General features: G+C 33.7%; 2 protein-coding genes across 6 annotated transcripts; one reads left to right on the forward strand and one right to left on the reverse strand.

The window, feature by feature from the left end:
- The first annotated feature begins 4,965 nt into the window (after positions 1–4,965).
- Positions 4,966–11,693, forward strand: LOC105772808 (bifunctional purple acid phosphatase 26). 5 transcript variants are annotated; one of them, XR_008197043.1, is made up of 11 exons: positions 4,987–5,107; positions 5,231–5,253; positions 5,983–6,210; positions 6,693–6,893; positions 7,124–7,235; positions 7,886–8,112; positions 9,495–9,633; positions 9,993–10,213; positions 10,664–10,785; positions 10,905–11,146; positions 11,296–11,693. XR_008197043.1 is itself a non-coding variant. In XM_052632866.1 (11 exons), exons 3-11 carry the CDS (start codon positions 6,037–6,039, stop codon positions 11,369–11,371), a joined length of 1,434 nt encoding a protein of 477 aa, XP_052488826.1. In that variant the 5' UTR covers positions 4,988–5,107; positions 5,231–5,253; positions 5,983–6,036; the 3' UTR covers positions 11,372–11,693. The 5 variants fall into 5 exon arrangements, 4 of the variants coding, with proteins under 4 accessions (XP_052488827.1, XP_052488826.1, XP_012449720.1 ...); XM_052632866.1 differs by having other exon boundaries at positions 4,988–5,107; positions 10,905–11,066; XM_052632867.1 differs by lacking the exon at positions 5,231–5,253 and having other exon boundaries at positions 4,966–5,107; positions 10,905–11,066.
- A 491-nt stretch (positions 11,694–12,184) lies between these two features.
- Positions 12,185–19,292, reverse strand: LOC105772807 (synaptotagmin-5). Its single transcript, XM_012594264.2, has 12 exons — positions 19,001–19,292; positions 18,767–18,922; positions 18,546–18,666; positions 17,958–18,079; positions 17,544–17,645; positions 16,850–16,924; positions 15,214–15,293; positions 14,723–14,873; positions 14,386–14,616; positions 13,378–13,674; positions 12,966–13,079; positions 12,185–12,755 (listed from the first exon to the last, which is right to left on the reverse strand). Exons 1-12 carry the CDS (start codon positions 19,103–19,105, stop codon positions 12,597–12,599), a joined length of 1,713 nt encoding a protein of 570 aa, XP_012449718.1. The 5' UTR covers positions 19,106–19,292; the 3' UTR covers positions 12,185–12,596.
- Between the last annotated feature and the right edge of the window lie 5,934 nt (positions 19,293–25,226).

Consider the following 25,226-nt stretch of genomic DNA (forward strand, 5'->3'; position numbering starts at 1 on the left):
ATTGGTTCTGTGTCTTACAGACTGACATTACCTCCGGAACTCGAAAATATCCATAATGTTTTCCACGTTTCAATGGTATAGGTCAGACCCTTCTCATGTGATTACTCCCAGTGAGATTGAATTACAACTCTATTTATCGTATTCAGAATAGTCGGTAAAAATTTTAGCTCGAGAAGTAAAAGAACTCGTAATAAATGAGTACTATTAGTGAAAGTTCCATGGCACCAGCACAGTATTGAAGAAGCTACGTGAGAAATGGAAGAGTTGATGAAATCTCAGTACCTGAACCTATTTTCAAGTAATAAATTTTGAGGACGAAATTTTCTAAATGGGGAGAGTTATAACACCCCATTTTTCAGTGGTACTAGAAACGACGATTTTGGAACCCCAATTTTTGATAATTGAGTCAGTAAATATGATTTATTAATAATATTTATGATTCAGTTATAGTGTTATAGTGATTTTTGTCCATAATTTTAATGAGCAGTTAGTAATTAATGTACAAGGACTAAATCGTAAAAACTATAAAAGTTGATCATTATTAAATTTTAGTAGCTAAAAGGGCTAATTAGTATTAGAGCAAAGGTTTATGTGGTAATTAGACCATAGTGAAATAGTATGGATGGTTAAGGCATATTTTAATTGGAAAATATGTTAAAATAATGTTAAAAATGGTTTTAATAAAATGTTAAAACATAAAAACATCATTATCATCTTCTTCCACTTTGTTTTCACCACCAGAAACTTAAAAAAAATAAATCATAAGAAGCCATTGTTAAAGCTTCTAGGGTTTGATCAAGTGTATGTAAGTGGTTTCTAAGTTCGTTTTTTCGTAAATTTTATGTTTTTGATATCGTTCTAGCTTAATCTAGCTAACCTAGATGCTAAATTGTAAAACTGCCAAAGATTTTAAAGTTGTCATTGTTGCTTTTGAAGCTTTTTGGATGTTAAATGGTAGGATATGAATATTAGATATGGAATAAGACTATTTTGTAAAGTGGAAATTGTTAGTTTTGAGTTTAGGGATTAAAATGAAAATATTTCAAAATTAGCATGAAATTTCTATAAATATAGGTGTTTTAGAGCTATACAAGGATGAAATTGAAAATGGATTGAAAAAAAAGTTTAAATGTGAAAGATATGATAGTTTCAGTTGTAGGGACTAAATCGACTAAAATGTGAAACATTGGGAAAATTGTGAAAAATAAAATTAAGTTGACATATACATTGAATAAGATGTTATAAGGTTATTGGTACTGATAATTGGAAATAAATTAGTGTATAGATCAAGAATTGGACCAACTGGCAGATAATCGAGGAAAAAAATTACAGATTAGTCATTGACACTTCTGCTATTGTTTTTTGTACCTAATAAATTCATACGGTATATTTATGTATACTTATGTAATGTTTGTGGTTGAATTGTGAAATTAAAATATTTGAATGTATTTGAAAAATGTTTACAAATTAGTATAAAATGTGATAAATGATTTAATTATAAAAAGATGTTCGGAATTGTATACTGAGCTCAGATGAACAGAGGATAGAATACAATTGGCATGTAAATAGGGTTGTTCGTGCACTATATGAGATTTATATAAGATGTGAGATAGAATATAGGAAATTCACTGATTGTACCAGAATCCAACATTTGTTGAGGTTACTGAGTTTGTCTCTACGGAGATCACTGTTACTGATTACCTCTATAGAGATTAGGTGTGTTTTGAAGGGATGTGTAGCCTACAGGCTTGGCACTCAGTGCCCAGGTGTGTATTGGTGGTATAGCTCGTTTGAGCAATCAAGTGTGTTTTGGGTGGTTACCTGCGTATCCGTATATGTTTATTACAATTCATCGGGCTAAATGGTTATTGTAAATGAGATGTTGATCGGATGGTGATGTATATAATGTGATAAACTATGGTTGTCTATTGGAATGACTTGGAATTCGGTGGTATGAAATGAAATGAAATATTATATGGTTGAATGTAATACACTCACATTGTGTATGTGAAATGTGTTGGCAGGAAATTTGTTTAGTAGATAATTTATATATTACTGTGTTGGGAGGTGAGTTTTCATATTTCAAAACTTATGAACTTACTAACTATACTCTATTTCATTTTCTATTTTTTATAGTTGACATTTTGTGGAACTTGATTATCGAATTACCTCCAGAGCTCACACTATCCAGCTTCTATCTCGGTAGTCTTTTAATCATTCAAACTCGATTACGTGGTATGCAAATAGGAGTTAAATTGTATATATGTTTTATTGGAAGTTAAATGTTGAATGGTGATGTATAAAAGTGTGTGTGCATGTTGGCAAGTTGGTATGTTAACTTAGAGTTTTGAGTTGCAACTTTTGAATGTGGTTGATCAAACTTATATATGGATATTGATGTGGTTGCTTAGTATGAAAATGTGATGGAAAATGTAATTTAATGGTATGTTTAAATGTGACATGCTATGTTCAAACAAGTGAAGTCTTGGTGATAAATAAGGCATTGTAATTTGGTGTTTATTTTGGATGATATAGGCATGATACATGAAAGGTTTTGGTGCATAAATTGTAATATAGAATTGAGCCATATTGAATAGATGAATGGTATAAGTGATTGAATGGCTTGAGTTTATTCATGACATGTTGATTGATTTGGGTGTCATTTGAGGCATATTGGTATAATGGTTGAATGTAGTTAAAAATGTGGTAAATTAGCATGTTTCTATTGAGTTTGTACAGGTTTTGAATAGGTTCAATTATGCTTTTGGACTTAAAATTATGCTTTGGAGATAGTCTGGTATGAACTAGGCACTAAAATGACATATTTTGCGTTACACGGTTTGGCCACACAGCTGCGTGTCACACATGAGCTTGTGACACATTCGTGTACCACTGGAAAATAAAGTGCATTAGAATCACACGGTTTCTAATTACCACATGGGCTAGCCATATGCCCATGTGACTACTGTAGATATTGATCATTTAGTTTTCACATGGCTTCAGTTTGCTACACGACCGTGTGACTTTTGTTAAATATTTACAATTTGACCCACACAACCATAGTGAGTTACATGGACTGGATATACAGTCGTGTGACTCCAATCTTACATGGTTACAGCTTGTTACGCAGCCTGGGCACACGGTCGTGTGACCTCTATTTTGCACAATTGTCATTCTATTTGTAAAAGTTTCAAAATAGTCATTATTTGATTCCAGGTCAATTCTAGAGCTTTCGTAAACTCAATTTAAACCCGATTTTTTCAAAGCATGATTTTTGTGAACGTATGTAGTTATTCGATGTTTAATTAAACTTTGATTTCAGATTTGCTTATTACTATTTCGTTAATAGTTGTAGCATCCTATAGCTCGGGTTCAGCGATCGGACCGGGTGAGGGGTGTTACAATCCTTCCATTTTAAGCAAGTAGATCAACCAAGATAATCACTATTTATGTTAAGTGAGAGGCTCTAATATCAGTTGTAAAAGCTAAAGGGTTAGTTGCTTTGCAAACAGAAATTGTGGTTGTAATAGTGCTTAGAATTGTGCCCATAGTTTCAACCACGAAACCAAAAGTGTGAAAACAATAAAGATGAACATCGAGACTATTTTCGCAATTTGACCTCAATCTACATCTGCAAGGCCTTACCCAGAGCAATGATCCACGATATTTCTCACAATACAACCAATGATTTAAGTCCTAACACTAGTCTGACGCCTACCATTTTAGCAACTTCACTATTGTACAAATACTAAATCACTTTCCTTTTAAGCTTCCCCCTTAAAAGCTTAGTTTTTCAACCCAAGAGACTCTCTTGATTGCTTACAAAAATAATGTGCACATAAACAGTTTCTTAGTTGAACAAATTTGTGCTTTATCAAGCTCTTAATCACTTGGTTACTCTCAATATGATCACCTTAACCTAGACAAAACATAAGTTTATATATTACTTAAGTTTTGCTTACATAAGAGTTATAATCTAATCATTTTTCTATGAAGTGAGACTAAAAATCAGCATGAGATGATATTTCCATAAGAGTCTTCATGAAATCCAATGTCTTAAACTGTAGAAGTTGGCTTTACTTGACCTGCAAGTAACCAAACTTAATCCACAAGAAACTAATCTTTAAGTCTTCAATTTCATCTCAGTTGGTCTTCATGTTATGGGCTTTACTCATCTAAATATCTTCAAAATAGAAAACCCAATACTTTTGTTCTAAAATTTGCCAACTCTACAAATAGGCAAGTAGAGCAATGAAATAATGTCTGAAGTTGTGACCACTATTTCAACCACAAAATTAACTTTTCCTTCAAATGTGTCCACATGTTTCATTGTTTATTGTATATTATTTTTTAAACACGTATCTGTTTTTAAATTTGTGGTTTCCACATGCATAGCTTATGATAGGATATTTAGTATTAATAATGTTGTTAATTGAATTGGTGTCACAAGTCAAGTTGACCCTAACTCACAATCGACAACAATATCATGATAAATAATTTTAGTACATTTAATATTATTTATCGATGTATTTAAATTTCATTCTACCCATAATTTAATCTAATTTTATTTTAATATCGTACATATTTCATGTGTTATTATAATTAATTAATTTCAAACCATATATTTTATTGTATATTATTTTCAAACACATATCTATGCTTAAAATCGTGATTTCCACACACATACATATGTGATAGGATTTACAATATAAATTAAAATTCTTGAAATTATATATAAAATATATTTTATTGAATCCGAAATATATACAATAAAATAAAAATGGAGAATAAAAAAATATAATTTAAATAGTTAAAAGCTAAAAGAAAACAATCATTTTTACTCCCGACAACACAGTCACCATCCAGTCCCATGTTGCCACGTGTAAAGTCAAATCCAATGAAGAACGATATTCCTTAAGACCACGCAAGCTATGGTGAATATACGAGAAAACGGTTCTCTAACGTACGCCACCTCAGCCCGTACTATCTCCACTATTGTACGCCTCCACGTTCGGCCTATCCTCTCCTCACCCAAACACCAATTATTAAGACAAAGACAACAAATTTCCCATCATTAGCTCTTCGTTCAACTGCTTTTTTTTCAAAGGTTCTTTCTTTTCATATCTCTCTCTTTTTGTTAATCTGATGTTGGTTCTGTAATTCTTTCTTGCTTCTAATCTAAATTTGTTGTATTGGCGATCTTTTCTGATTTGGGATTGTTGTAAAAAAGGTGTGTTTCTTCAGTCCAAACAGGTGAGCATAATCTTGGGTTTTTTTATTGCATTCATGTGATATTGTGGTTCAAGTTGATAGATATATTATAATTTCTAACATTAATTAATGAAATTTCTTCTTGATTTTCGTTTCTCAATGATGTAATGAATAACACCGTTTCAGTAATTATATCTTTCTGTATGTTGGGATGGTTTGCTTTTTCATTATGTTTTAAAGTGAGGACATGATGGTATTTCAAAAGGGTATTTAGCTGATTTTTTGTAAAATATTATTGGGTTATATGTTAAATGAAGGTTGGTTTGATGTAATCCAATCAAGGTAGTTGTTTCTAGTGGATTTTAGTTTCTTCTGCAAATTATATTGGCCACGGTGAGGACTGTGTATTTAGCAGATGCTTTGAATTCTGACTCCATTTTTGTGCCTCCTATAACACCTACTAAACTTGATGGTTTGAACTTTGAACGATATCAGTCATTTGTTATTGGATCTTCCCTAACAAGCAAAATTGAACAGATGTAAAAATGTCAACAAACTTTTTCCCCTCTTTTGATGGTCTTTAAGCATATCTCCTCATTTGATGCATTTCATAAATTGAACAACTTTAAAAAGCGAATAAAGAAGTATCTTTTTTGTTTTACAAATCTGTGTTGAAGTACATGCAGGGTGATTTGTTCTTAATGTATTGTGCATCCTTAAAGCTTCTTGATTACTTTTTTTTAATTGATTGGTGTTTAATCCTGAATGCAGTAAATCACATGGTTTTTGGTTGATTTATCAAGAGTCGTAGCAGGGGTCACCAAGATGAAGTCTTTGCTTTTTCAACTTATATTGGCATCTTTTGTTCTCTCGAACTTTGACAATAATGTGAATGCTGGTCACACAAGTGTCTTTGTTCGGAAGGAATGGCCATCGGAAGACATCCCTCTTGATCATGAAGTATTTGCCGTTCCCACAGGTCATAATGCACCACAACAAGTAAGACTTTCTTTTATTAACTTCATTTTTTTCAGCTAGCTACGTAAAGTCTATCAACATTTGTATTTGTTAGTCCTATTTCTGTTCTCAATGATCATTACCAGAGCTTGAATAAGAATTATATTATGCAACAATGAAGACACTTTCTTTTTTAAATAGGGACTGAAGATTATTTCTCCTTTCTTATTCGATACCTTGCTACTTACAGCACTAAATTCTCTGACTGTAATCTTTCTTAGTATACTAGGGAACCACCATATAAGAAAAAATCAGAGTACAAATTTCTGGATCTTGTAAAGCTTGATACTAATCTATGCATTATATCTGTCAAATTGGTGTTGTTCACTGAAAATGGCTCGATTAAATTTGTCCTCATGAAGTATGCTTTCCAATTGCAGAACTTCTTACCATATATTCCTTGTTGTTTTCTATTCCAAACCTTTTCCAACCTGTATGTAACATTCATGTTATTGAAACTGTAGGTGCATATAACACAAGGAGATTATGATGGGAAAGCTGTAATTATCTCATGGGTCACCCCTGATGAACCTGGGTCCAGCAAAGTACAGTATGGAACATTAAAGGGAAAATATGAATTTACTGCAGAGGGGAAGATGACAAACTACACCTTTTATAAATACAATTCTGGCTATATTCATCATGTTCTTGTTGATGGTCTTGAGGTAACAATATTTACTTGGGAAGTAATACTTGCACAAATGGCTTAACTTCTTCTACATGCCCTTAGCATGGATTTTTTTATATGGTGGGATTACATTTTTTAGCTCTTCCATTACAAACTTACAAGAAAGGACTTTGAGTTCAGTTTGCCTTTAAAATTGTAATTGACCTTGTCATCTGAACCATGATAAGAACAAATTGGTTGCTTAATCATTTTATTTGTTGTTCTCAGTATGATACCAACTTCTATTACAAGATTGGAACTGGTGATTCTGCACGAGAATTTTGGTTTCAAACACCTCCTAAGATCGGTCCAGATGTTCCTTACAAATTTGGAATCATTGGTGAGTGTTTTCTTCTGTAATCTATAGCAATGTTGGAATGTTTTCAGTCATGTTAATCGAAGCAGTTCTGATGCTGGACAAGTTTCTGATTTCAATCAAATGCCTGAGTTTAATCCTTTTGCATATTAGAATCATTAATTTTTTTTAAAAAGGGCAGTCAACTACATCTGAACTCTTATTGCTGCTTGAGTGTCTGTAAGCCTTCTGCTTCTTAGTAGCCCATTGGCCATTAAAATCATTATTGATGTAATACTGGGAACAAGGAAAATGTTGGTGTATTTATTGAAGACCACCAAAACTTGATCTTTCGTGCTGGAAATATGTAAACAAGTACATTGTGGACAGAAGAAAATGGAAATCAGCTATATGAAGCCTAAAATCCCAACTAGCTGGATTTTGATCAGAAATTGTTGTTTGCCATTTAACCAAGTTCATCTCTGTTATCAATCATATTTTATAACTTTTCTAGTGTCTCTCTCATGCATTGCAGAATGTTCAACTCAATTCACATTAACCAGATCAGGCTCATTTCGTACTTTTTTTATGCCATGTCTTTTCATTAACTCATAATGATGTGTTTCCCCTATATCCTTTTTTTTTCCTTTCAATCTCTAATTTTTGTTGATTGAATTGTCTTTAATATGTTGCAGGTGATTTGGGTCAGACATATAATTCACTGTCCACCCTTGAGCATTACATGCAGAGTGGAACACAAACTGTCTTGTTTGTAGGAGATCTTTCTTATGCTGATAGATATCAGTATAATGATGTTGGTATAAGATGGGATTCATGGGGTCGCTTTGTTGAGAAAAGTACTGCATATCATCCTTGGATCTGGTCTGCTGGGAATCATGAAATAGAATACATGCCTTACATGGTAAAGCGTTGAACGAGCATTCCTACACATTATTGCTAAAAATCATTTGTTACTTTTGGATCCTATGAACTTCACTCAACCATGCATGGTGCTTCTAGTTATGCATTATGTAATGCATAATAATATTTGCCTAACACCCTCAAGCATTTTTCTCAGCCACTGTACAGGCCATTCCTTTTTAGTGTTCATTGTTCTCAACCTAAAAGCCTTGGATTTTCCTGAAGATTCAATCATTTGTTCTTTCATTTCCCAAGATCAATATTTGGTTTTATTGCTAGATCTTGGTCTGGTTTAAGGAGAAAACAGAAGATCTTTTCTCCTTAAACCACACCAGCTCTCATCCCAATTATCTTTCAAATGTATGACATCTGATTCTAGGTTCTAGCTAACTGGAAGAAGAGATTTAAGTTCACTTTCTTGTTTCTTTTTTCTTCTTTTCCTGCTTGGGCTGCGTTCACTTGGATGTAAAAGGTAGGTCCAATTATGAATTTCATCCCTCTACTTTACAAAAAATTAAGAGATGAGTCCCTCTAATTTGTAAGAATTTGGTCTTTATACTTCATAAAAATTGAAAGGTCACATAAACTTGAAATCTTGATTTTTACTGACTTGTTGCATATAAATTGTTGAATTTCCGATTTTTTCTAATTATTTACGTATAAATCATTGAACTGTTAATTTCTATGTCAACTTTTTAACAGTAATGTTTAGCAATATTCTTTAATTGGACATTTCCGTGAAGCATAAGGATCAAATTTTGACAAATTAAAGTAGATGGGCTAACATATTAGTTTTGTGAAGTAGAGGAATGGAATCATAATTAAACCTAAATTTCCGATTTTTGCTAATTATTTGCATATAAATCATTGAACTGTTAATTTCTATGTCAACTTTTTAACAGTAAGGTTTAGCAATATTCTTTAATTGGACATTTCCGTAAAGCATAAGGATCAAATTTTGACAAATTAAAGTAGAGGGGCTAACATATTAGTTTTTGTAAAGTAGAGGGACGGAATTCATAATTAAACCTAAATTTCCGATTTTTGCTAATTATTTGCATATAAATCATTGAACTGTTAATTTCTATGTCAACTTTTTAACAGTAAGGTTTAGCAATATTCTTTAATTGGACATTTCCGTAAAGTATAAGGATCAAATTTTGACAAATTAAAGTAGAGGGGCTAACATATTAGTTTTTGTAAAGTAGAGGGATGGAATTCATAATTAAACCTAAAAAAGGTAATGGCATAACTGACACCATATATAATATGTTTCTGATGTTTACTAAAGTTATGGAAGTTTATAAACTCACTCTTTTCAGCATAACATTTATAATCATCTTGTTTAGTACTTAACTTTCAGAACACTTGGAACGTGTGCAGGATGAAGTTGTCCCTTTTAAGTCCTATCTCCAACGGTACCCTACACCTCATTTGTCTTGTAAAAGCAGCAGCCCAATGTGGTATGCTATTAGACGTGCATCTGCTCATATCATTGTGCTATCGAGCTACTCTCCATTTGGTACCATTTGTTCTTCTCTTCAGCTGTTATATTCATCCTAATTAGCTATTGCCTTGAGCATCCTGCCCTTTCTGGTCCTCTTCTCAAAACTAATTGTCATAGAAATTGATTTACTTGGTTTGGCTTCTATCTATTACTTTTCTGTCCATTCTTTATAAGTACACTCGTCACCACCATTCATGAGTAGAACTAAACCATGAATTATAAACTCATACTTGTGAATGGTGACTGAACAGTAATGGATGGAGTCTGGATTCTTACCCCCAGTACTTATTGTTTTCTCCTCAAAGACAGCAGAAATTATTTTTTTTCTTCTCTTTTATACATCTGACATCAAATTTTAACTTCACCTTTAATAGTGAAATACACACCTCAATATGAGTGGCTTAGTGAAGAATTAAAGAAGGTTGACCGGGAGAAGACTCCTTGGCTTATTGTCCTTATGCATATGCCAATCTACAATAGCAATGAAGCACATTTCATGGAGGGTGAAAGTATGCGAGCAGTCTTTGAAGAATGGTTCGTCCACCACAAAGTTGATGTAATCTTTGCTGGTCATGTCCATGCTTACGAAAGATCTGTATGATTCTATCCTTATAATTTCACTTCCCTTTTCTTCTTATTCTTCTTAGCACTTCTTTTATTTTGCATCATCTGAAGAAGTTTTTATGCAGGCTTTTTAAATGATTAATTTGATGTTTTATTTGAAGAAAAATTTATTAGCTAAAGTTGTAAATCAAGTTAATTTTAGAGAGATTTTATTTTATTTTATTTATAATTAGAGAGATCACTTTTCATTTGGAAATATGGAGTTGCCAAGCACAATTCCCAGTATATATCTATAAGAAAAAATGTAGAAGGGCTTTTAGTTCATCGGAGGTATCCATACTCTCAAATAGCAACATAAAACCCTCTTTATACTGAACTCTTTCATGCATAATTTGTTGTCCATTGTATGGGTCTATTTCAGTACAACCATTGGTCTATTTTATGGAAGGAAGGCTCATGCTTCTTTCCTCTGAATTTTCAGTATCGAATCTCAAATATAAGGTACAATGTATCAAGTGGCGAACGTTACCCTGTACCAGACAAATCAGCTCCAGTTTACATCACTGTCGGAGATGGTGGAAATCAAGAAGGTCTAGCTGGAAGGTTAGTTTGATGGCATGTTGCAATAAAGACAGCAATGATATTTAGCTACTTGTTTACAGTTAATCTGTTACAAACTACATTCCTCGCTAAATTAAGCTAATGGTTTTTTGATTCTGCAGATTTTTAGATCCCCAACCAGAGTATTCTGCATTCCGAGAAGCTAGTTATGGTCATTCGACACTGGAGATCCAAAATAGGACACATGCATTCTACCATTGGAACCGCAATGATGATGGGAAAAGAGTGGCAACTGACTCGTTTGTATTACACAATCAGTACTGGTGACTACAATCAACCTTAATCTGCATAAGGCTGTATGTTAGATGAGGAAGCATCAAAGTCTGCAGTGAAACAACTAATGGTCATTTCCAATAATTTTGCTGAAATTACCCCAGTGCACGAAGCATTTTTAGAGTGTTTGCATGATATTATTAGCAAACTTTTTAGAACAAAATATGCAGTGAGTGGTATATGTTGTAGGAGAATTGATATGGTTGTGTTTTGTTGCAGGTCAAGCAATCTGAGACGAAGAAAACTGAAGAAGCATCATTTGAGTAGCGTGCTTAAGCGTATTGCTTCTTATTGAGAAGATGAACTTTCGACTAAAGTATTTCATCTCTGGTACAGATTTGGTTGATTAAATTTCAGTAAGAAGATGAAAATGCTAAGGAGTTTTGGCATTTTCGTCTTTTTCTTCGAAATCGTGCTTGAAAATGAACTCTTTAAATGGCTCATAAATTGTATGCTGTAGCTAGAATTATCACTGTTCATGAATTAGGTGGATTTACTTCGATTCTAAATCTCTCTTTTCTTTTTTGGCTACACCCACAGTTCGGGTGAAAATAAACAGGTCTGTGAAAAGCTTGCTGTCTGATAATGCCTGAATCTTCGATTTAGAACTTCGTAAATTGCCCATGCCGCTAAAATGAGTTCTGACCAAAGATTTTGTAGGATACCCTGTAAAAAATTTTAATGTGCATGAGATTTTCTTGTGGAGCTTATATGAATCTAAATCATCCACCGAGTGAAAAAGTGGAAGGAGGGAGTGAAAAAGTTTAAAGAAAATAAATTTTGGGGAAAAGAAAATGAGATTATCAATATTCATTTTAATGCATAAAAACCAATTCTGCATGTGTTCTTTTTCCAATCATTTTTCAACCATGTCAATCTATCCCAATTTATAGGTGGAAAGCATACGAAGCATTTCTATTTTTTGATAATTTTCCTTTTCAATTTTATTTGGGGATATCCGTAAACATCTCCCATGTCGCTCGGGTGATGGCTCAAATATTGAGCGTTCATGCAGCTGCTGGACACTATAACTGCAAAGAGTAAATGACTTTTATATGCCTGATTGCAAGTAGGCATATTCAGAAGGCCTGTTAAATATTTGGAAGCATTTGAAAAAACAAATATCGTCTGAAAAATATTTAAAAAAAGAAAATAGATCCATGAGTAATATCACAAGAAAGCATTCAGTTGATTGACTGTACCCAGTGTTCAAGCTATAGCCTTTGGGCAAATCCCTCTTTTCTCATGTAAAACTATGGCAATGATGTTGATCGTATAGTATATTCCCAACTCGATCTTTACACAAAGCATACAGCCGGTAAAATTTTTTATATATATATACAGCTTTGAGTATTAGGTCCTACAAATATATACCTGGGTACTAGAACTTTTCTGAGATCCATGGCTCACCGTATCCAAGATACTGAACATGGCCAACCCCATGAACTGGAATAAAGTCGCAGCTTTGGCATACTTGAGTCGTGAACCCAAATTTGCAGGCCCTGGCTCCCTCCCTCTACTTAGAACTCAGAACCTGAATCACGTAAAATCGGCTGTGGCATCCATTTAAGGTGCAGATTCAATTTCCCTGATTTAGCTCCCTCTACCTGGAGAGTATCTTTGTATTCTCCTTCCAATATAACTCTAGTCAATGTCAAAATGCACCTCCCCATGTAGTCCTGCAACATTGAAATAAACAAAACCATGCAATAAGGAGAGTTCAAGGGTCAACAATGAAGCTGGATACTGAAACCCTAACCTTCAATTCTGTGTAACTTAAGGAAGTACTTTAAAACTTACTACTGCATTGTCTGATTTAGAAACCAAACAAAATTTGTATGACCCAAAAACAAGAATGATTTAACGGTTCCATAAGAAAAGGAGTTTACCTTCCCAAAAGTGTCATGGTCCCAGACTTCAAGGATTAGCATATCATGTAATCCGTCCTCGACGACAAAGTCGAAAGTTTGATTCCAAACTGGATTCAAGCTGTCATTCACAACCTGACAAAGAGAACAACTTTAAGGACCAAAGATTCTTTATTCCCCCACTCTTGAAGGATAAAAACCATATATCTCTCTAAGATTCTAGGGTCCTTTAGGATGGTTCACTAAAACTAGAAATTAGCTATAATACCATGCATTAGGAAATACAAAAGGCAAGCTCTCTGTGAGGAAATCATAACTAAGAGTCAAAGAGCAAGAAGTGGCTAAATAGTACTGACTCCTTCAAGCCCCAACTAGACAATAAACAAAATAAATAGAGAGGGGGAACAACACCATTCGGCAATCAAAATCTTACCCTAGTTTTGTGTTTTGCCTCTGACTTCTTCATCGTGAGCACAACATAGGGATCAGCCTTTCCCATTAAATCTACAATAGGCAAATCTTCTGCAGATATCACTGTGACTGATAGTACTCCTCTAATAATAACTTCCTTTTTCTTCTGTGTGACTGCTTTCTCATTTTCAATTGCATCTATTCCATTTGCTCCACTTTTAATAACCTTCTCCAAGGAGGTCATTGAAAAGTTGGAGGAAAAGGGGTTTGTAAAACCATTCTCCATGCCAAAGGGACAGTACAAAAGCTCCAAGTGCACCTAAAAACCAACATAAAAATTACAAGCAAAACATAAGTATCACCATTTCATACAAATACGATACGGAAATACTTCAGAGTGAATAAATGAATGAATAAACTTGGGGCCAACAAATGCTGGCATAATCTGGTTTGGAACCAGGTCTCTCCCTAAGCACAGGTTCATTTGTTGGCTTTTTCTTTTGGATAGGTAAGTAGACTTCCTCATATTAAGAATTGGGGCTATAGTCTTTCTAACTACATGCTATTTCTATGATGAGCGGGAAGAGACTGAAGATCATATCATCTTGACCCACAGCTCTTCAAAGGAGGTTTGGAGGACAATTTGGAGAAGATTCTTACAGTAAAGAAGAATGGTAACTAGCATATTGAGTAAGGTTATCTTGCTGGGTTCATGTCTCTGCAAATGAGTTGGAGCCCCTCTAAGGAAATTTGGATTTAATGTTGATAGGGGTTCCATTAAATTTATGCATAAACTATGCCGAATGCCATTATTAATATAGTTGAATCCAAGCACCAGAATTCCAGGAATTAGCACATATTTGTATAAATTATGAGAAAGGATATTTATATTATTGTAGTTACCCTTGCATATACAACCCTTTAAACCTACTCGGCATGCTAGGAAATGTCCAAGTTGCTGAAAACATATATACAAGCCAACAATAAATCAGAAGTTATACAACTAAAGGAAGGTAATCAATGTCCTAACCTGCCCCCTGTACTTTGTATCTCTCTGGATCTCCAAGTCTTTAACCAGATTCAACCAGACATCCTTCACTTTACCAGGTTCAAGATCCCTTAAGAGTACTTCAGCACATCCGATGAGCTCAGATGCCTGAACCCCCTCATCATCATAGATTCTTACCACCAGGTGCTGAGTTGTAGCATCCTCAATGACAAATTCATAGTGTTCATTCCATATAGGATTCAGCTCATTGTTCTGGAGATAAAACACAAATTTCTTCAGAACCTACTGGAAATTTTTTGAAACAGTTCCTTTTCTATGGAAAGAACAAAGAGGAAGCAGAGGGGGAAGGACAACTTACAATTGTTTTACTTTTTTTTGTTTTGTCAGGTAAAGGGCGTACATATAATACAGCATACGGATCCGATTTCCCAATAATATCTTTGTTTGTTAAGTCCCGAGCCTGGACAAGCTTCACCTCTAGTATTCCAACTGGCTTTAACTCCAAATCACTGAAAATAGAAAGACATCAACTTCTTTTACCATCAGATGTTTCACTAATTAGATGTTGAGAGAGAGTGAGAGAGAGAACGACACACAGCCTAAATAAATCAACCAATTCATAGGTGCTCGCAGAGAGAATGACACCACAGCCTAAATAAATCAACCAATTCATAGGTGCTTGCATCCTTTCTGTGGGATACACACAGTATCTATATTCAAGTGAAAATACATTTATATTATCAAGTGACCTCTCTACAAACAACAGTTTCAGATAAAATTCAGCTTCCTTCTTTTCTATATTGCATTATATTATCATCTATTGAGAAAAAGGAAAAATAAAGGACATACCTATAATCACCAGGCAAAATCGGTATAATTTTTCTTACAGGCCACATGATATTATCTTCTATAGCATCCCGTATTGTGCTCTGCATGGGAAACAATATAATAATAGGTTAATCTCCTTAACATATTAGTAACACTTTCCATCTCCCAAAGTTCAATAATGGCTACTTACCTCAGCGTATGACTATGTGAATCATGGACACCACAGAAATCAATTATAACTTGTATGCAAGGCATATGCACATTTAAAGTTTAACAGAAGCTGGATTAATCATCTCAGTGCTCAAAAAATGTTGCAAAACTAGCAAGTGAAATGCCAAATCCTAAGTTAACATACGCACTTTGGACTGTCTATTTGTTATCCTTAACTAGAAATACAAATTGTTTTAGGAATAAAACCATAGTCATGAACAAATAAAAGGCAGGGGCAACCAAATTCCGATCTCCTATAAGCTGGATACAAGTTATTACTTTTATTTGGTTTCATAATACAGGAACAGATTTGACCAATACGGAAATTTTGTTAAATCTAGAAAACTTGCAAACAAACAATCTTGATATGATGTTTCAGGTTCATCACTTAAAGAAACTCTAACAGTAACTTAAATAATAAAGTCATCCCTAGTAATAAAATCCTTATGCATGCAAAGGGTTGGCTATCATCAAGGAAAATAATTCACCACTCCTTCACTGTCCAAATCCAAGATGATAACAAGTTACTCCATACCATGATAAACTGCAAGAACAAGTGGCATAACAGAATGAACAATAGAACAACCATCTGATATTTTGGTAGGTCCACACATTGAGACTAGGCATGTCCAAGGGCCGGGCTTGGACAAGGATTTTTGCACTTCAGGCCAACCTGACCCGGCCCAAATTCAATTTAAAGAATAAAAAAGTATTTTAAATTAAAATTTAATTATAAAATATATAAAATAGAAACTAAAAAAATATTTTAAATATTTTATTAATTTTTGAATGGTAAAATGAGCTTTTTGGGTGGCCCGGCCCAAAAACAGGCCTGGGCTTGAAAATATTTTGGAACAAGACCTCGGCCCGGACCATGGACACCTCTAATTGAGACTTAATGGTCATGGCACTGATTTTTTTCCTTTATGCACCAACAAAGCCATGACCATATAACTCATGTTTTATATCACTTTCATATAACTATATCCTAAAAACTTCCCACTACCGTTTGTAATTTCTCTTGTTGGACTATAAATAATGATCCAAAGGCTTCATTCGGCGATCTTGAGTCAATCTGACGAATTTAAACTCTCAAAATCCTCAGCAACTCTATGAACTTATTTCAGCCACCATACTTCTAGCCCTCCTGAGCAGTCTTCTTGCTTCACCACCAGTACCTCCCGCAACACTTGTTCTATATGGTCTACCCCTCTCTCATAACATATTGAAAAAAATTACAAACTAAATGTCCCAAGACATACTGTTATGTTGAGCAGACAAAAACAAAAAGCGGATATCTCAAACTAAAATTTAAAGCAAAAGTTCTGTTTGTGGAACAATGATGCAAAAATAAAGACAATAAGAAGAATTGGCGAAGTTGATTGATACAGTACAAAAGAACAAACTGAAGTAGTAAGGATAATCCAATGTCAAAAGTCACACAAACCTCAATAGCATCAGAAAGTCCTGGAATAGTTGATATGTCACCACCAATGACTTTCAGGGTGAAATCCAACTTTTTCTGCAAGCCAAAAAAGCACATTAACCTAACTATATCAACTACTTCCATATGTCAGGTGCCTCTCTGTAATGTGCGTGTGATGAACCCAAGTGATCAGTAGCCTAGATCAAAATCACTTAATTGGGATATCAGGGATATTATGTTCAACTGAAGCCACTGGTGTGCACCAGTTTTTATAGAGATTGTACACACAAAAACCTTATGATTCCTATTTAGCAACCAGATCAAGCAACAAAAAAAGAGACACTAGAAACAAGAGTGAAATCTATCAATTATAAGTGTCAAAAGGGAGCCAACACAACAAACACATGCTTACATCTGAGCAAGTACAATTGAATTGCTATGTGCTAAGACCTTAACTAACAACTTCAATAAATAGCAAACTGGAAGTCATATGGGCATCAGAATCCATTTTTTTCTTTGGGTACCAAAAAATACTTTCATGCAAATATTATATGCTTTGACAAATACCTCCCAGGAACACTGTAATTAAATGCATATAAGTATGCTTGCTTCTCAATCTCATTTCTTTCTATGTCTACAATTAAAGCTCTTCTCCATGGGTAAACCGGTGTGCTCACTATGCACTAATTTGCATTACTGGAAACAAATAACACACCTTTTTTCTCAGAGAAAAACAAACAGCTCCAAAGCAAGGAAACTCATTCACCAGGGGCTTAAATATCAACCTGAAAACTCCAGTAAATCCAATATCTTTCACCTAAGCCAAGGGAAAAAGGAATTAAACATCAATAACTGTCATTCTGGAGAAAAAGCTTAACAACTTGAGAGCCATGATGTTGCTCTATAAGATTAAATCCATTGCAAAAGGGCATGTAAAGCCTCAAAAAGAAAGAGCAAGCAGGCCAGGAATTTGGTAGAAGAGCACGCAGACCAATTTCTAAAATAAGGATGAACAACATTATAGCTCTAGATTCAAGAAGCAAGAATACATGACCTAAACAGGGCATTTAATGGGGCATTCAAGCAAGAAACCGCAGCAACTAAGCAAACTAACTAGGATGGACGTTACCTGCACAGGTAGTGATACACCAAGATAAGTCTTGATATCTAGTATTATACTTGAATTTGCATCCCACTGCATTTCCAACTCCATTGTAACGCTATCAGCTTCATCTTCAATAATACTTACTCCTAAAGAATGACATTGCTCACAAGGTTATCAAAAATTCTAAAGATTCAACCAAATTTTATAATCTTTCACTCGAAACTCACCCATAAAAGCATCATAATATATATGTATGTATTATTTAAAAAAAAAAAAAAACTCATTTAGTTCATACCCAAGATGGATACATTGAGGCTCCATTTGGTTTTATGCAAGTCTAGTTTGTCAGAACAAAAATAACAAAAAGTGTACTCGATTTTTTTAAACGGGACCAGTATTTAAAAGAAAAAGATACATTATTTTTCTGTTACATATAACAATTATGTTTGATTAATGGCCATCCATTTACTTCAAATGGCAAAAACGAAAATCCATTCAAAAATAACAAATCAAAACCAAAATAAATAAATAAAATAATGGTAACTCAATAATAAATTTAAAATCAAAATCAAAGTTTTCGAAAAAGTGAGAATTATATTTCAGTAAACTAACCAGTAAACTGAGGTGCAACAGTGCCAAGAGTAAACCTAGAAAACTTCAAAGAAGACAATATAATCGGCCTATATTGTTCAAGCACCGGCTCCACCGAAGTCTTTATCAGATCAGATGCTGCCTATAACACCAATTTCAAACAAATTTTCTCAAAAAAAAAAAAAAGAGTAAAAATCTCAACTTTGGCTCCTCTGTCCATTCATTAAACAAAGTTTTTTTACCTCATCAACGTAAGGCCATATCTTAGTAAGGTGCTGATTAAGCCAAGTCAACTTCTGGCGCTGCGAGAAGACAACCCAAGATGGGTAGAAATCTGCAGGCAAGATCTTTCTCGAATCTTCCACTGTCATTCTCGCAAAAGCAGCCACCGTCGTTGCCTATGGCCAAAAAAAAGAAAATTCATAAAAAAAAATCGAAATAAATGGAAGGAAGCAGAAGAAAGAAAAAGAACTAACGAGATCATTTCGAAGCTTGGATCGAGTGTTCTCGTTCCGAACAAAGAGAACTATGATAGCAAAGCCGACGACAAACCCGATCACCACTCCGACGATGAATCCCATTTTCCGAAACAGAGGGAAAAATTACTGTAGGATATGATCGGGATTTGAAAAAGAAAGGGAAAAAAGAAGAAGCAGTACAGTAATAATAAGAAAAGGCGTAAAAAGGTTAATAAAAGGAAATTAAATAAGTACAGTTTTAATAAGATGTAATACAAGGGTGCGTGGCGGAGAAATCGGGTGAGAAGTGATGAAAGAAAGGTCGTTGCCGACAGACACAAAGTTGATGGACAGTTTTTTCGTGTTTGGGTAGTGCTTTGGCTTATTGGAACATGTTTACCAATCATATTCCGACACGTAGAATGTGGTGGGGTCTCCCAGGTTCCAAAGATTTGCTTCGAACTCGCCACGTTTCGATAAATCCAATTACATTCTGCTTTGTACTAATTTTATTTAGTGTACGGGTTTTGAATAAATAAATCAAAAGTCTAAATTGATTTTTCTTTTTCCTTTCCTGATTTAGTACTATATATCAAAAAGATTTATAAAAGTTTTTCAATTTTAATTACACAAAAGTATTCAAACATTTTACATAAGAAAAGTATTCAAACCTTGCTAAAATTACGGAATAACTTATGTTAATATGATCTTAAAACTTTAGTTTTTAGGTATCATATCATATGTATATTTCGCATCACCATCTTTAGTTAGGTGATTAAATGTTGGTGTTTTATGTTTGGCGAGATATCAATTCTTATCTTTAATTGTTTAATTTTTTATTCAAATCCTACCGAATGTATATTTTACCAATAAGTATTGGATGTAACAGTAAGACACAATATATTTCCAATGAGAAATTTAAGTTCAAATATTGGAGACGACATTGTGAGAGGAACAGTCACAAATCTCAAAGATAAATTGTAAAATTGATATGAAAAATACAAAGAAAAGCTAGTACACTAACCTAAGTAATAAATAGCCTAATGTTTGGTAGATGTATTAAAAGCCATGTGATAGTATATTTTACTTTGTTTGGCTATGTTTGGTAGATAAATTAAAAGGAAGATTTTACTTCATTTGGCTATGGTTTGTTTTAAAGGATTTGTGGACAAATAAAACTTAGGTATTATTTTATAAAATATTAATTTTTCAAAAGTTCAAATAAATTAAATAATTTTTAACAATATCATCACATTTAGATAGATTTGTCCAAATATAAAATTATTAAATAATTTTTCTTCCATTTTTAGTATATTTGTGTTGTAAGGATTTGACTATACTAACTTGTAAAGTTTCAAAAAAATTTAGTTTCAATATTCAAATTGATTCTTCTATTTTATTTTGCTCAAATTAGTATTTGAATTTGACTCTCATCACACATTTTAGTACATTATATCTCTATTAAAATTGAATGACATGGACCAATCAAATTATTACACAAGACAAGTAATCATGTGATGACATGACATGTGTACCACGTGTGCAAACATGATTGTTCTATATCATCCAATTTTAACTGAGTTACAAAGTAATAGACCAAAATGTGTGATGAGAGTCAAATTTAGATACCAATTTAATATATATATATATATATAAGTATCAATTTAAAATATTAAAACTAAACTCAAATACTAAAAGATATTCTTACCCTTTAAAAATATTCATTTATTCTTGTGATTCATGAAAAATATACAAACACTTATAAAAGTTTAGTTTATTAACTATGTCGAAACCGTTTTTTGAAAACAAAAATTTTAGTTGTCGACTTAAAAAAAACAAAAACTGGAGTCGCCACCGATCCTTTATTAAGGTGTGATCGGCCCACCTTAAAAATAATTTTGGTCTGCGAGTTTTAAGAAAACGAGTTCGGGAGTCAGTTACGCACGAGGAAGGGTTAGCACCCTCGTAACGCCCAAAATCGGTACCAAACTGATCATTTAATGTCTTAGTGTCGAAGGTTAAAAAAGTTAAAAAAAAAACAAATGATGAAACCAGAAAAGGATAATCAATTGTTCAAGACATGTAAAGAAATCGAGTCCCAATACGTTAGGGTACAATTTCTCATAATTCTCGAACTTTGAATTTCACTTTTATTTTATGCGAAAATTTTCATTTTGAGAAAGTAATATGCCACACCCAATGCGTTAGGACACAACAAGTTAAGTTCCCAAAAGTGATTTTTATACTCATGCATTTTGGATAAAAGAATGTCCTCGGGTATTTAAGATTAACAAAGAAAATCAGAACTCAATACGTTAGGGCTCAATTTTCCTCGAAAATCTCAAACTTCGAATATTACTTTTATTCAAAAAAAAAACCCTTTGAAATAATTTTGATGTGTTGACAAAACCAAAATATATCTTCTTGTTTAAAAAGAAATGACATAATGCTAATATACAACATGGAACACATACCTTAATTTTAAATTATATACGCATATGTATTATGAAATGCCCATGCATATATACATGTATGCAAAAGTTATGGAAATAAAAGAATAATAATATATATATGTGTATTTATAAAAGAATGAAAAAATGTATTTAGATTTATACAGATATATAAAAAAATATGAAAATACGTATATACAAAAGAAAATGTATGTATATGGGCATATATATATATATATACGTAATAATTATGAAAATAAGATAAAAAGCATGTATATGTGTATATATTCACAAAATAGAAAAAAATGTATAAGTATATATACATAGGCAAATCATGAAAATTCACATGCGTATATATTCAAATACATATATATATGTACAATATGTATATAAAATAATGGGATATATACATGAAATAACAAAAAAAATTCAATAATTAAAAAGTGTATGTAAAAAAATCTTTTAAAAATGTATGTATATATATTTATATGTATAAAAACTATGAAAACAAAGTAATAATACAATGTGCATACAATAGATATATATATATTTAAAATGTTAAAGTATATACGTATTAACATGCACATGCATATAAGCATAATAATAATATATAATATTATAGTAAAATAATTTTAAAAAATACTAATAATATAAATAACATAAACAAAAAAATCTAAAATACAAGATTAAAGGTTAAATTGCGAATAAGCAAAATTTAAATGTTGATTTCAAAAAAAAAAAAAGCAAGGGGAGTAAATTCAAAAGCGCAATAGGGGAGGACCAATCGAGCAATTTTACTCGGTTCCCAAGACGTTGCGTAGCGAGGACTAAATTGAAACAAAAATCAAATACGCAGCCCAATTTAAAAATGTAAATGGGTCTAATTGGGGTGCGCTACAAAAGGAGGATCGTCTGCAATTTCCCTTTAAAGCCCAACGCGCGGATCCTCCTGGTGGTCGGGTCAACACGGATCTTTCCCCCAAAACGACGCGTTTTGAAATATTATTTAAAATGATTTTTCCCTTTCAAAATTAGTTTCCACCGAAAGGGAAAGAAAAAACAAAGGACCCTGCTTTGCTCTGCTAGGGTTTGGGACTCTAGCGTCATCGTGCGACCTTTCACGGCGTGACCGTGCTCCGATCAAGACGGAGAGGGCCCCGATCGGCGTCTTCGACGAAAGAGGTGAGATTTTCGCGTTTTGTATTATTTATTTAAAAAGAAAAAAATGAATAACGAAAGGAAAAAAAATAGAATCTGATTTCACCTTTGAAAAAAAATCTTTGTATTTCTCGATATTTTTCTCTATTTTCCTATTTCTTTACATGAATCCTCCTCACTTACTGATTTCCCAAAGGCTTTTATAGCCGAAAAATCGAAAAAGAAAAAATAAAATAAAATTTCACTAATTATTGTTGTTGTTTTATCTCAATCAGCTCTTTGAGTCTGTTTTTGCGAGAAATCGTGGAGCAACGTGAAGGAGGATCTCCGAGTCCTCTGGCGATCGGGATCTTCTTGGTGGTATTGCTGACTAGCTTAGGGTTTCGCTTTTTGGCGTTAAGGCGCAAACTTGGGCTTTAGGGTCATTATTGGGTTTGAAATTGATGAAGATGTTGGGCCATGTAAATGGACTCTTTATTTGGGTTTTTTACTTTCTGTTTTGGTTCATTTTTTTACCAGGCAATAATTGGTATTACAGCTGCCCCTCTTTGCTCGTTATCGTGTAACGAGAATGGAGCAAAGACTTAAAAATACCAATTTTGCCTAGTTGTATGGACCTTGGCGTTCTTTTTCTTTAAGTAGCCTCATTCCTTCCTACTGCATCTTCAGAGGTACAGGAACTAATGTTTCAATTTACTCCACTGCAATGTCAGGGAGATAAGATTCGTACTTTGTAGCTTCTAAAAAAAAAACAAAATTTGCTATCTTTAATCTGCTCCACTGCAACTTCAGGGAGATAAGACTTCTAGCTTCAATTTGCTCTGCTACAACTCAAAGATAAGTCTGATGCGATCTGCTCTACTGCAACTTCAGAGAGATGAGATCTGTGGTCTTAATCCACTCCATTGCCACTTCAAGGAGATTGGATTAGTTACTTTAGTCTGCTCCACTGCAACTTCAGGGAGATGAGACTTGTATCTTCGATCTACTTCACCACCAGTATGGGAAGACAAGATCTGCTTTCTCTGATCTACTTCATGCTAATACATGAAGACAAGATCTGCTTTCTTTGATCTGCTTCGCCACCAGTATGGGAAGGCAAGATCTGGTATCTCTGATATACTTCACGCCAGTACATGAAGACAAGATCTGCTTTCTTTCGATCTGCTTCGCCACCAGTATGGGGAGACAAGATCTGGTATCTTCGATCTACTTCACGCCAATACATGAAGATAAGATCTACTTTCTTGGATCTACTTCACCACCAGTATGGGAAGACAAGATCTGCTATCTTTGATCTACTTCACGCCAGTACATGAAGACAAGATCCGCTTTTTTCGATTGATTCCACTGCCAACCGGGGAGGTAGAATTACTAGCTTCAATATACTCCACGGCAACTTCAGGGAGGTATAATCCGCCATCTTCGATCTGCTCCACTACTGCTTAGGGGGCAAGATCTGTTTCTTTGATCTACTTCACGCCAGTACATGAAGACAAGATCTATTTTCTTGGATCTACTTCACCACCAGTATGGGAAGACAAGATCTTTTGTATTCAACCTGCTCCACTGTTGCTCAGGGAGATAAGGCTTCATGATTTCACTGATCTGCTCTCTGTAGAACATGACCTGTATGATTTATTTCATGAACCAATTATGCCTAATGATTAGGATGTCATGATCAGAATGAATCAAATGCCCCTAACTAGACATGTATGAATGACATTTGAATGAAAGCAAAATGTCATGAAAATGATATTTTAACGCTTGAGTTATTATTACTCCAAGTTTATTAAGGTTTAATTGCAAATGTGCTATAGCGCCTCTTTGCTCGGCTGGCGTCTCCAAAGAAACATTTGACCAGATTGCCCCCCACTGTAAACCTCTAAGTTTGATCCACTGGGACGCAAATTTTGAACCATCTTTTTCCCGTTGTAACTCAAGGGTAGAAAGATTTGACCTTTTTTCAATCCTCTGCTATCACAATTCGAGGATACAGGATGTGAAACTTTTTGGTCTCTTACACCATTCTCAGGGTGTTGTACCAAATGCTCATGTACAAATGAAGAACTTTCCTCTCCAAGAATAACTTCTTCTTATTATTCGGTGATCATTGCTTTCTTGTTCATTGAAGCTTTGTCACAACACGATATCTCGCCATTTTGTTAGACGAAAATTCAAAGGGGTAGTCTTAATTTAGACTCTTCTTTATCAGATTTTCAACCTAGTGTGTTCTAAACAATAGTCCTGTTTGAGGTTCCTATATTATTCAGAAACTTCTAGAGAAATATGCAACACTTCCCTTGTGAAAGTTTTATTAGTCCATTAATTATTATTCTAATGTAACATGCTTGCAAGAGATCATATCAATGGGTAGGAATAGAATTTATTTAGAGCATAGCTCTGAGATAAGTAGATTATCCAAGATAATAAAGATGGATAACAAAGAAAATGATTTAGGAATGCATATCTTGGCAATGAACGAAGTGTTCCAAGAATAACAAAAATGGTATAAGGATTAGGTGCCCCAGATATCGCAACTTGAACTTCTCTGTACAGACTTTCTGAAGACCATTCTGAATTTAACATGTGTTTAGGAGATCTACAATACTTCGTCGATGCCCCAAGATGTCGCT

The sequence above is a fragment of the Gossypium raimondii genome, chromosome 6 (genome assembly GCF_025698545.1).
Source record: "Gossypium raimondii isolate GPD5lz chromosome 6, ASM2569854v1, whole genome shotgun sequence".
Taxonomy (NCBI): Eukaryota; Viridiplantae; Streptophyta; class Magnoliopsida; order Malvales; family Malvaceae; genus Gossypium; species Gossypium raimondii.

Excerpts from the sequence above, each read along its gene's own strand:
- LOC105772808 (XM_052632867.1), top strand. The coding sequence starts at position 6,037 with ATGAAGTCTTTGCTTTTTCAACTTATATTGGCATCTTTTGTTCTCTCG. Across the intron at positions 10,214-10,663 it reads TCCATGCTTACGAAAGATCT|TATCGAATCTCAAATATAAG; the intron begins GTATGATTCTAT and ends CTGAATTTTCAG. Across the intron at positions 10,786-10,904 it reads CAAGAAGGTCTAGCTGGAAG|ATTTTTAGATCCCCAACCAG; the intron begins GTTAGTTTGATG and ends TTGATTCTGCAG.
- LOC105772807 (XM_012594264.2), bottom strand. The coding sequence starts at position 19,105 with ATGGGATTCATCGTCGGAGTGGTGATCGGGTTTGTCGTCGGCTTTGCT. Across the intron at positions 14,874-15,213 it reads ATTTTGCCTGGTGATTATAG|TGATTTGGAGTTAAAGCCAG; the intron begins GTATGTCCTTTA and ends TTCTATTTTCAG. Across the intron at positions 13,675-14,385 it reads ATACAAAGTACAGGGGGCAG|GTGCACTTGGAGCTTTTGTA; the intron begins GTTAGGACATTG and ends GTTGGTTTTTAG.